This window comes from Larus michahellis, chromosome 1 (genome assembly GCF_964199755.1).
Source record: "Larus michahellis chromosome 1, bLarMic1.1, whole genome shotgun sequence".
NCBI classification, from domain to species: Eukaryota; Metazoa; Chordata; class Aves; order Charadriiformes; family Laridae; genus Larus; species Larus michahellis.
Window position 1 is genome coordinate 54,584,820 of NC_133896.1, and position 13,185 is coordinate 54,598,004.

The following is a 13,185-nucleotide window of genomic DNA, read 5'->3' on the forward strand; positions in this document are numbered from 1 at the left end:
CAGTAGCAAACTTCAAAAAAGTGATTGAAACTGAGCTCTTCCTACAATTGGCAATGGACAGCAGCCATATAACATCAGTGCTTCCATTTCTCAGCCGCCTTCTGCTGAGCTTTTGAAAAGATTGTTTCATTCAATATCATCATAGGATCATAGAATGGTTTAGGTTGGAAGGGACCTTAAAGATCATCTAGCTCCAACCCCCCCTTCCATGGGTAGGGACACCTCCCACTAGACCAGGTTGCTCAAAGCCCCGTCCAGCCTGGAATATATTTATTGTGTTTCTTTCTGCAGGTCTCTGTTGTGTAATCTTGTGAAGATCAAGCTGGGATGCTATGAGCTAGAGCCAAATAGAAGTCAGTCTGCTGAAGATTACCTCAAAACCTTTATGGAAACAGAAGTGAAACCACTTTGGCCTAAAGGCTGGATGCAGGCAAGGTAAGATGCCTGCTTTATATGTCTGTCTATTTTGGTGTTAACCATTTCTTGGATCTTACTTATTGTCATATATTTGACTCAACCAGGTATTACTAATATTGGTTAAAACTTAAAAATGTCAGTGGAACCAGAATATTTTAGAAGAATGTTTTTTGAGAAGTTAATTTTCTACCTTGTCTGCAAGCCCGAGAGCTAAAAATCCACTGTTTTCCTTGGGGAACTATTTGCTTTTGTCATCTGCTGGAGACTGAATTTACTAAAATTCATAACACTGTGTGTGATGCGTCATTTGAGGGAGAAGTATGAAGTGGGGAGTAGCTGCATGGGAAGTACTTTCTGTGATATAGAAAATGATAGTGATATAAAAGCAGTTTTGCCTATATTGTAAGCAGTCTGATAATGCAGTGTAACATAAACTTTAAAATTATGAGCTAGAATTTCAACACCAGAGTTCAGAAAACACTAAGGTTTATGCTTTTTATTTCCTGTATGCAATTAGTGATGCTGCAGTTAAAAATAACCAGTTTCTTAATGAAAACTTACACTTGCTTCCTACTGGTGTGTCAAGAGGAAACAAACACACAAAAGGGAAAAAAATAAAACGAGAACAACAGTTATCATTGTGAATTGCAAAATTAGCAAAGTTTTCAAACACTTTGAAGTGGAAGAAGAGAATCAAATATAAATGACGTGAGTTCTTTTCTTCTGTAGCACCCACTGCAAAAGACCATTTCCCATCAAATCTTGACCTAACTGTAAAAGCCAAATGATACAACATCAATCAATTTGCTCAAGAGTACCTTGACTGTAGATTAGTCAAATCTGTATCAAGCTGTAAGAATAACTAAACTGAGATATTTCCTAGGATAGTCAGTGTAGAAAATGAGGGTGGAATAAGCTGCTTGTGAAATAGTAATTAAAGAAGCAAATGAAGTTTTACAGTTCTTGACATAGAGTTGACTTCTGTTCCAGGATCTAGTTTTGTATAGTAAGTATGCTGATGAGTGAGATGTTATTGCTTATGAAGATTTTATTGAAGTAGATGAGAGAAGGAATCCCAGCTTAGCTTAAGAACAGATATAGAGGTCAGTGGTGACAACCCCTTCCCCCCAGAACCCCAAACAAACAAAAACTACCAACAGACCCAAAGAGCTGCCTGATCATAACTTACTGTTGACCAGCAAGACTTCCTTTGCCAACTGGGCAGTTCTGGTACCATAATGATTTACAAACTGTCCTGTATTTACAGGGAGGCGCTTCGCTTCCTAAGCAGAAAGCAGGGATGTGTTGTAATTTATAGGCAAACAGTTATGTGTGGAAAGAGGGGGGAAAAAGTATTTCCTGGGGTCTGACAGTGGAAATTCCTAATACAGCACATATTATTCATATGCTGGATGATTATCTTGTTGGAATGTTAGGGTAGGGATTATCATGCTGAAGGTGTATAATGTTTTACCTTTATATGTGGCCTCAAGTGAGAAGGAGCTACATAAACTGGGAAAAAAAAGTTAGGCCTTTAATGTTAAAAATGGTCTACTGACTATGTATTTTATAAGGAATTCTTACTAACTAGAGTAGGTCTATGGTACCAAACTTTGTGGGTTTATCCCAGAGGAAAAGTTTCTTGCTCTTTCAAAGTTAGCTCTATTTAATGTTCCTCATAGCTTAGTATAGGAGCATGAGGTAAGATATCAATAATAACTTTCAGTTGCACCTTGTTCATTTGTCCGTGTGTATCACAACTACCTCTGTCACATGACTTTTTGTAATTTCCATACTCTGCCCCAGGAGATCGTTTTATTAATATTCATTTAGAGAAATATATTTCATCCTAAAGAATCCCAAAGCCTTTTCAAATAATGTAACCCACTTTTTTGTAACTGGGTTGCATATTAATTCCATGTGTGTCTGAAAAAAGCCTGCAACCTAAATATGTGTATGTTCAAAAAAAGAAGTGTAAGGAATAGGAAGTCTGTTTCCTTTAATTCCAAGAGTTTTGTCATTTTTGGAGGTGGTTGTGCAAGTAGGCTTCCAGCACGCTTAACTTTGTGCAGGTCAAACAGCATGCTTGAGTTGAAATCATGATCAGAGAGAAACAATCTTATACCGATCTCCCTCACCAACTTTTACATCTAAATATATGTACACAATGGAGGGATTATTTTCCAAGTATGTTCTTGCTTTGGAACATATACTGCACTGTCCTTTCTTTGTACCATATTTTTGACTTCCTTTCCTGTAGTAATTATACTTTTGTTGTCAACCTTTAAGGATGATACTACACATTACCGGGGTGTGGGATTAATTTTGGATTTTTCATTGCAAAATGAAAAAGATTAAGGAATAGATCGAGCACCTGGAGAAGCTGGGTAGGTCAGAAAGTGGCACGCTGAACTTCATGGAGCAAAAGGAACATTCCTCATTAGATGTTCTTCATAGGCATTTAGTAGTCTCTGATGGGGAGCAATGTAATACAGATTTGGAGGTTAGTATGGTGAAGAAAATGTGAAAATGGAGCTGAAAGTGGAATCTGAGAATTAAGGCAGTGGAACTGCAGCGAGAGGATGTCAATGTTTTTTTTACCAGATTACATGAGATTTGTGGATACTTGTGTTTTCCATAACTATTGCAACTCAACAGGATGTGTTAGCAGTGGTGAAAAGCTCTTGTTTAGACAGCTGTTCATGGTCAGTGTTAGAGTGATGGCAGTGGTGTAGGAAAGTCTTTGCTCTTCTAGTTTGCCTACCTGGAAACAGGGAAAGAGGGACCAAGTTTTCCTTAATTGTCTATTTATAGTTGCATTTGGGCAGCAAGCTGTAGGAATCATGAATTTGATATTTAAAATATTTCATTAGCCGCTGAGGAGAGAGAATTCAAAATGTATTTCTTCTGTCCACCTGAAAGAGTTAATATTGTGTAATGTTGACTTATGCTTGGCCATTTACTGAGGTATTTTGAATGTAAACTTGAAATCCTTTTTTTTTTTTTTTTTGCATTCTTCTATTTATGGCTGCCTGGAACTACATCATGATAGCAATACAGGCAAACTACCTACTAGCTGCTTTGGGGACAGATAATCAAAGGGTTCTTCTGAAAATTCCAAGATACTTGCATATTTGGTGGTCATGTGCCGACTGTCCCTGTAGAATCACCTTATGTTTCTTTTCTCACCACTCTTTTAGGATGCTTTTTAAAGAAAGCCGAAGTGTTCACAATCACCTCACTTCTGCTCCGTGAGTATAATGACAACTTACTAGTACCTTTAAGTTGTTCATAGCATCTCTTCCCATCTTCATGCTGCCTTATTTTGGACAGAGGGGAGGAAAGGAAGATGCTTACAATGTTAATTTTTAATGCTTTAATTTAGGCATGTAACTAATGTTCTTGTGGCATTATATTTTAACTCAGTTATGAAGTGGCTAGGTAACTCAAGTGGCTATTCCTTCTTGGATTAACGCCTTTTACTCAAAGTATTTCAAAGTACTGTACACTACCTAAATTTTGCTGTGCATATTAAATTGAACTCAGACTGCAGTACTTCCTGCTCTTTCTTTTCCTCATAAATATCTCTGTAGCCACAGAAGGCTGTGTATCTTAGCAGAATTTTACCTTCTTGATTTTCAGACAATGCTATGTCTGTCTCAGGAGCTGCCCACATTCAGCCAGAAGCCAAATAGACAGTTATGACTGAATAACACCCAAATTGCAACCTTTGTGATAAATATGATTAACATAGGATAGTTTTTGACGTAAGAGCAAAACTGAGTCATGGGCCACCTACAGTAAGGTCTATTTTTTTTAACCAGGCACATTCCTAGATGCTTAGGAAAGGAGAATAAATGACCTATAAGATGTTAATTTGTTGATCCTATTGAAGAAATAAAAATGAGAAAAAAGGTGTGAAGTGCTTAACTTATAAGTTGAAGGTGATGACTAATAATCCTTAATGCTGTCCGTGCATACAGTTGGTGCTATGGTGTTCAGTTACACTGGAGAAGAACTTGAAAGTTTGTTAAATGGCTTTTTGCAACAAACAAGTCAGATACAGCTGTTTCACAGTTGATAAGCACCAAAACACTTTTTCTTGGGGAAAAAAAACCCAGCTTTTTATGTGGTTTGAAATATGAGAACATGAAGTATACTCCTCAGTGACAAAAACATCAATGTAAAGTGAAATTATATAACTATATGTGACTAGTTTAGACAAAGGTCTGCTAAGCAGACAAACTCTTAAGATTATGAGAGGCTGAAATGACTTGTTAGTTTGTTGTTTCTGTAAATCAGAAAAGTAAAAAATATATAACCTGATATATCATCAGGAGAGCTCAGCAATTCAGTGAATTTTGCATCTAATTTAGAGATACATGACGACAAATATGGATTAAAAGTGTGCTTGTTCTCTTCCCCCTATGTTTTAACCCATATTCTACTTCAAGGATGTTTTATGATTAAAGCTGGATTCCGGTAGTCGTCCTTCTAGTTTATTGGGATATAATCAGGGTAACAGTTAAAACTGCAATGACTTGCCTTTCTTTTGTCTTCTGATGTGTATTTATCTGCTCTGGTTTAGGGCAAAGAAGAAGGTGATTCTAGCCCCTAAACCCAAAGTGAAGGTAAATGTCTATTTAGATACTAACTTTTCTATTACCATTTGATACAACCTGCTTCCTACCTCTGATCCAGAAAAATTCTGGCAGGAGGGCTCTGTCAGGAAATGCGATGACAGCTTATTGACTTGGTGGTGTATTACTTTAAAGAAAGTAGCAAGAAGACTTCTGTATAGCTCTTTTAACTTTAAGCTATATTAGTTTTTTTTTTTTGAAAATTGACTATGAAGAGGTACTAGTTCCAGTAAAGTTTCACATTTTTTTTTAATGTGTGCTTTGTGTTTGTTTTCAGCTTGTATTAAATTTGGCAACACTGGAAAAATATGTGGTTGGGAGGCTAACATAGTAAGTTGATAGAGGGTCTCATTAGACACAACTAGGTGTTGTCTTATCTTATTGCTACTAGTCTTATATAGATAGTCTTATTGCTACTAGTTCAGTAGCAATTTTACCTAGCAATCAGGTTAGCTACCCTTTCTTCACAGCATTGATTACTCTTAATTGTGTGCGGCACTTCCAGTTATGTGGAGCAACAGCACTAGGTTTCTAATACAAATATTGAATTAGCACACAGGACTCCAACACCTAGATATGATAGGTATCTTAATATGAAAATTGCAGTAGTAGATCTTTGGTTCATCTGAATTTACAGAATAATAGTATTACACTAAAGACATTAGATCTACTCCAGAAAGGCTGTTAAACCTGTCTTATATCTTCATTCTTAGGACTCCAGTCCAAAGAAAGAACAGAAAACCTGTATGTCTTCAGTCAATTCAAGTTGTGCTACTGTACTGAGTTCCAGCACACCTGTCTGCACCCCAGCCAGCTCTAGCTGCACACCAGCTCCAGAGACGATCTGTTTGGACGACTCGCTGGATGAAGACCTTTCTTTCCACCCACCCTCACTGGACTCTATTTCTGATGCTCTGGCAGTTATTAATAATGGTGCCAAGGGATCACCTCTTGGGTCCACCATAGACACGCCAACATCCAGACCTCGCCCTGGGCTGAGGGAAGAGAAACTAGCAAGCATTATGAGTAAGTTGCCCCTGGCAACTTCAAAGAAAGTAGAGCCCACTCAAACACCCCATTCATCAAGTCTTATTGCTGGTCACACAGGGCCAGTACCAAAGAAACCCCAGGACCTAGTTCACACTGGTATCTCTTCAGGCCTTATTGCTGGATCTTCAATTCAAAATCCTAAGGTTTCCTTAGAGCCTTTGCCAGCCAAACTACTTCAGCAAGGACTACAGAGGTCAAGCCAGATCCAAGCTGCTTCCTCCTCTTCGCAGACTCATGTTTCTTCCTCTAAGACCCAAGCAGCTATTTCCACCTCCTCTCAAAGAACCAAGGATGCTAATATCTTGGTATCATCTTCTGAGGCTCAAGGTGGTTCTTCCTCCACATCACAAGTGACAAAGGTGCACCAGCATTCAGCTGTACAGCAGAAATATGTATCTCCTTTACAAGCAACTATTAGTAAATCACAGACCAATCCAGTGGTGAAATTGAGCAGTAATCCCAAACTGTCTTGCTCATCGCCAGTCATCAAGGCTCAAGAGAAGTCTGTAGTATATCGACTGCCTTTGTCTAATCCCTCATCTGGAAGTGGCTCTCAAGTGTCTCACCCACTGGTTTCTCGGACAACATCCAGCACCTCTACCTCTAGTAACTATTTAGCCAAGGCTATGGTGTCACAAGTTTCTTCCCAGGGTTTCAAGCCTCCCTTCTCCATGGCTGCCTCTCCCAAACCTGCTGCCTCTCCCAAGCCCACTGCATCTAAGCCCTCTGTGACACCCAAGCCCAATGCATCACCTAAATTTTCATCCAAGTCCACCTCATCCCCCAGGCCTGCAACAACACCCAGTTCTTCCAGTTCAAGTGCACTAGTTTCCCAGAGTAGTCACTCCAGCAACAACCCCCTTCATAAACAGACCAGTGGTGTAAATATCAGCAGGCAGTCTCCCACAATGAATTTGCTGCCCTCTAATCGCACCTCAGGCCTTCAGCCTGCAAAGAACCCTCAGGCTTCTTCAAAATTGCCCAACTCTTCTCCTTCTGGAACTGTTGGTAAAAATAATTTGGGTGGAGTTGGAATGAATGTACCTGCCAGCAGAGGCAGTAACCTTAACTCAAGTGGAGCTAGTAGGACTAGTCTGTCTGGGGGAGCAGGAAGTGGAACACAGGGTGCTACTAAACAATTGTCAACTCCACACAGACCATCTTCTGCCTCAGGGTCTCCAGTTGTAGCAGCCAGTGTGCAGGTACGCATCTAATGAGTTTACCTTTAAACCGTACGTTAATACTGATCATGTTTATTTTGTAAACATTCTTTCTTGCAATATCTTGATTTGAAAATGTGTCATAAATTTTATGTTTATACCTTACTAAGGATAAGTGCTAATACTGATGAAACTAATTCATACTAGTGAATAGGTATTTCCAGCTGATGTGAAATGCAAGGATCAGTGTGGAATGAGTCCTCACTGTAAAATGTTGGTTGGTCTACACTGTGGAACAGAATTCACTTTTGTTTTCTTTTTTTTTTAAGAGCACTAGAAAAGGTAAGCTTTGTGTGGCCAGAATTTCAGGCGATGTGGTATTATCTTGCATTATTGGATTTGTGTATTCTTCCATATTTACTTGTGATGATGGTGGTCATATGAAAAGGTGTCTTGGTATGTTTGTTGCCAAGCTTCATGATTAACTTGCAAAACTAGAGTTCAATTGCTTGTGGTTTGAGTATAATGCAAGACTAGTATTTAAAATTAACACTTGCAAGGGCTTTTCTTTAGTATTTGTGATTAAGTGTGTTTCATTTTGTAGGATCTAGTCAAACTGAATGAGACACCTCATTAATATATAAATATCCTAGAAATTGTTTGAGTGAGAGCTTATGCAGAACTTTATCACTGGAGATGAAACAAGTCATACAAAACCAATATTTTGAAAATACTGTTGTTCTAAAACCCATGCAAACCTATTATCCACCCAGAAGAAGACAACCTGCTTTCCCAAGTTATGTGTTCTTTTTACTGGAAATTATTTAATTATGGAGGTGACTTGAGGTTTTCCTTTCTCTTTGTTGCACACTCTATCCTGGAGTCTTCACTACTTAAGTAAAGAAAATCAATATCGCTGTAAATCAGAGTCTTGGTGTACAGCAAATGGAAGTGTTTTGTATTTTTTTTGAACAATGTATATAGCTATTGCATGGTAATGACGTATACTCAGCTTTTAGCAATGGTTTACTATCTTTTCCCTGCTACCAAATTTTTCTTAATGCAGCTGAATAACAGGAGGAAGATGATTTTTTACGACATTTCAATGGTATTTCATTCTACTGTCTGTTACAGTAAACAAGAAATGTCTGGCAGGCTCTGACACAGCCTTCTCATTATTTTGGTTACTTTGAATGAAAAAACTACAACCCACGTGCTGTGTAAGAGCCACTGAGGTACTGCATAGGGCCTAGAGAAGAGCTGAGCCAGGCACGGTGCAGTTTGGGTGCTCTGGAAGGTGCCTGGAGCAGACAAAAAAGGCTACAGTGAATGGACTGGGAACAGAGTTGTTTCTTCCTCATGCAATCAACAGAATCCAGCGGATACAATTGCTGTGATGTAGAGGAAAATGTGAAATGGGTGGGGTAGTGCTTAAAGATGACAGACAAGGGAAATAGTAGTACTCTGTTGGATGATGAGATGAATTCTGGCAAACCTTCCTGTAGTTAGAGGCAAGTCATTTTTAAGAAATGCTGATCACCTGGGGAATGAAAAGCACTTTTGCAGACAGTGACATGGAAGAGGACTGGAGGGGGTATGGTGGGTAATCAAGTAAAATAAGTGAATACTGTAAACCAGCAAAATAAGGTGTATTGGTATATAGAAGGGGGAAATCGGCTAGAGGTACCAAGCAGCATATGGTATCACTATAATTATTGTGACTTTACATGTGGGTTTTTTCTGACACTTCAAAAGTTACTTTGATAACCTAGAAATGGTTCAGAAGGATGGTACAAGGAAGATAAACCATGTAATTAGGCTGTTGCTGCAGGGCAGGCTGAGGCTTAATCAGTGCAGTATGTTCAAGAGAAGACTAGAATCAAATTACCTCCTAGTCCAAGTACACTGAAGGGGAAGAGATTTGTGGTAAGAGGGCTTTATTTAGCCTTAAAGATCTAATGGCTGGCTGCTGAACTTAATGAATTACAGACTAATTGTTAGGTACCATGCACTAAGGAGTGAGTTACCCCTCTTAAAACCGTGCATAAGACTGAAAGTGAATCTCTCTTCCATTGAGGATTTAGTGAGTTAATTCCTATCTGAGATGCTATTAATCAGTCAGAAGATGAAAATGGTACCCGAGTTGCTTATTAGAATATCCTGGTCTGCTTACATAGAAGATCAAACTAGATGATTTCATGTGATAATAAAGATGTTCCTAATGAGGAAGAGTTCCCAATAAATGTTTCCTTCCTTTCCCCTCTTGATTGACACAATTATTTACCAGAATATAAGCTTACACATGCTCTAGCTTCATAGAAATTTTACTCTGGAATACTGTATTAAGTTACATTTTAAGAACACAAAGCCAAAGTAATCTAAAAATCAGAAATTATGTGTGATTTCCTTAAGAAGCTCTACCTATCATAAGTACTCTTAAGCAGAATCTAGTTTAGACTTTTAATGATCTTAGTGACTCAGATTTACGTGACCAGGATGAACCCTTTTATGAAGTGCTAGAATAGGTGAGATAAATAGAAACATCTGAACTCCAGCTCTTTTAGGGCATTCTCTGTAGCTCATTCCATCTCTGAACTTCTCTTTCCTCCTTTTTGAGAGAGTAAGCAAGGTCTTGTTGGAAAACATCACAAAGCTTCTTTCTGTTTTCAGGCATTTTACAAACCCACAATTGCAAGAGATTACTGTATGGCTTTTATTTTGTTGCACAGTAAAGATTACATAGATGGTGAATGGCTGTAATTTTTTTGTAGATAAGCTTATTGTGAAATTAATCTCTTCTGCCTTTAAAAGTACCAATCATGTATGTTGAAGTTTTTCATCGATTTTTTTTTTTTTTTCTACTTGTGGGATGGAGTATATCTTAGAAGCTGTCACTCCTAAGATGACCAATACAAACACGTGCTACCAACATCATGTCCATAGTTTACACTTACAGGGTTACTGTTTTAAAACTTCGTGTTTTCTTGTAAGCAGCAACTAACTCTTCTGTAGCTGCTTTCATCTGAACACCTTAAGACTAAAACTGGCAGCAGAAGCATTATCCCTGCTAGGAGTTTTTGTCACTTTGCTGTTTGTAAGTTGGTATTACAGAACTCAAGGAGACTTAATTTTAAGCTTACGTGTTCATTAAAATGATTCTAAGTTTTGGTTTTAGTTAACGCTTACTTGTATAAGCACACAGGTTTGAAGTCCTATTCAACCAGAGTCTTTTTAACTCAAATATCTAAAATATCTGAGCTTGAGTCTGATTCAAAATGCTTTCTATATTAACTGTTTTGTAGTAGATCATTAGAGAATTGAACATTAGCATATAAAATTACTATATAAGTAGTGAAGGAAAGATTGTTAAACAAGAATGAACTGTTCTAATGTTAAGAGGAATTAATACAATTTGAGAGCTGTTGTAGCTAAAATGTTCTGGCTAATCTTGTGTTTTCATCTTTAAACTGCAGTGAATTTAACTTTATTGTGACATACATGGAGTGGAGAGATTATTTGCCTTTGCCTTTTGCTTTGACATGTGCGAACACCTATACTTACATATGTATGTCTGCATCTTGGTAACGTGACTTCTCTCAAAGTGTGGGGGTTCTTATGTATGAATTTTAATTTTCAAAAATTGTTGCTTCTAAGCAACTTTTTTAGAAATAAAGTTACTGTTCTGTTAAGACCCACACTGGGAGAGGGGAGAGTAATACTGTGCTTCTAAAGAACTTCAGACCTACATCTGCTAATTTTGTATTAACCTAATAGAAGATGTTGCATTAGATTCTGACTGTAGGCCCAGTACATAATTAGAAAGGAAATAAAGGAAATCACCTGCAAGACTGATGAGAAAAACATGAGAGATGAACCATACTGTCATGTTCTGAATCTGAGATACAATTGTACTTGCTCAGCAGATGAACAGTGGGAAGACCTCCTAGGTGGATAAGTGGATATTTATTAATAGTTTAATATACTTCTTAATAGGGCCACGCTTAACAGAAAATAGTCGATTCTTACCTCCTTAAAGAATACAACTCAAAGCTTTAAAATCTTGAAGTACTCCTTTTCTTTGTACAGTCAACAGCAGGAGCATCATTACTGGCTAACGCCTCACCTCTGACTCTCATGGCATCACCCCTGTCTGTAACCAGTCAGAACGTGACATCTGCACCATTAACTCCTTTTGGGATGCTGGGTGGCCTTGTTCCTGTGACCGTGCCCTTCCAGTTTCCCTTGGAGCTGCTTGGCTTTGGGACGGACACAGCTGGAGTGACAACCACCTCGGGATCTACCTCAGCGGCTTTCCACCACAGCCTAACTCAGAGTGAGTGGAATTAGTTATTACACTGTGCTATAAGGAAAGATGCATCCTGAAAATGGAAATTAAGAAGGGAAGCGATAAAGTTCTGAGACACTCAAATTTGGTTTATGAAAATCCCTACAAGAGAGTAAATGTGATTTATTTGCTGGTAAAACTTTATGTAGCTATCCTTTGATAAGCTTAACTTTAGTGTTATATTCACAGTATATGCATAGTTTTGAATGTGCTTTCTTGGGTTAATTTTTAATCCCTCATCTTTAGAAAAGGCATACAGCTTAAAAGTCTCCAAATGTCACAATACGAATAAGATACTTAATATGTTGATTCCTCAAAACATCCTTAGCTCAGTAATCTCAGATATCAAGCAGTTCTCTTATGAGGAAGTATCAACCAAGATAGCATTTATTTTTTCCTGTTGCTTAAAAATAAATTTTTTAGGTTTTTAACCTATATCACTTTTTAGTCTTTCTGCTGAAGGAAATGACAGGAAGAGTTGCATCCCAATAATGAGGCACAGTCTTTGCTCTAACTTTTGATTAAGCATATCTGAATAGGTCTATTTCTGTTGACTTATTCCAGCCATTAAAATGCTATCAGGTATTTATTTTTTGTTGTTGAGATACTTCTTCAGAAATCTGTGCAAATGAGCATGCTACTACAGCTACACTATAAAAAGAAAAACTTCCTGTTTCACAAAGGCTGCTTATGTCCTTAAGATTTATTTTTCAGCTTTGTTGCTCTCCTTTTTTTCCCCAGACTTACTGAAGGGTTTACAGCCAGGTGCTCAGCACGCAGCAACGCTGTCTCACTCACCTCTGCCTGCTCACTTGCAGCAAGCTTATACAGGTAAAGACATTTTTCTTATTACTTATTTACAACTTAAAAGTCATATTTCTGCCCTAGACTGAAATAAAACGTACACCAGAACTGAAGTTGTTCTAGAGAAGACACAACACAGGGACAAGCTTTGGTAGCAGCAGGCAGTACGCATTCTATTGTAGCAGTATTTTTGGAACCTGAGTAATGGGGTTTTTTTTTCTACTGGTCTTCAATGTCCAGAACAAAAAAGTTAAATTTCAACAATACTTTGTAATAGTTCTAGAAACCAAAATGTACAAATTCAGCTAGTCGGGGAAAAAAGGGATACTGCTTCCTGGATACTAACATGATTGTTTGCAGACTGTCTGTAAGTTTGCAAGTCTGTATTCGTGAGATTTTTCTACACTCAATTTTAATTTCTCCTTTAGAGGAGAAACTGACCTTCCAGCTAGAAGCTTCTTCATATTTCTTGTAAGAGTGTATACATGTGTGAACAGTGTGATGGTTTCCTAATGGAAGATCTGTCTTCCTTGGGAATTTCATCCTTGATAAGAGTTGCATGTTTTGATTGAGAAGCTTGAAGTAGAACATCTCCTTTTTTGTGTTTATAAAGATTAGAGATTAAAAACTATCATAAAGCTTTAGAAGGCGTAGTTTAGAGTGTACTCCTTTCTATACCACCTGTAGGTTTGGGTTGGTTTGTTTTTTTTTTTTTTTTTGCCAGGAGAAGGAAGGGTGACAACAGCTTGGTGGGGGTTCTTTATCCTGT

General features: G+C 37.9%; 1 protein-coding gene across 3 annotated transcripts in view; it reads left to right on the forward strand.

Moving 5' to 3' along the window:
- The window catches only part of UBN2 (ubinuclein 2), a 56,765-nt gene that overhangs the window by 33,785 nt on the left and 9,795 nt on the right, over positions 1-13,185 (forward strand). For all 3 annotated transcript variants that reach the window (XR_012585759.1, XM_074577304.1, XM_074577319.1), the window contains exons 11-16: positions 292-435; positions 3,618-3,668; positions 5,006-5,048; positions 5,771-7,309; positions 11,354-11,600; positions 12,354-12,443. Coding sequence is in view for 2 of the 3 variants with exons in the window: in XM_074577304.1 (XP_074433405.1) it covers positions 292-435; positions 3,618-3,668; positions 5,006-5,048; positions 5,771-7,309; positions 11,354-11,600; positions 12,354-12,443 (2,114 nt within the window). In the remaining variant the exon portion in view is untranslated. The remainder of the gene's footprint in view (positions 1-291; positions 436-3,617; positions 3,669-5,005; positions 5,049-5,770; positions 7,310-11,353; positions 11,601-12,353; positions 12,444-13,185) is intronic.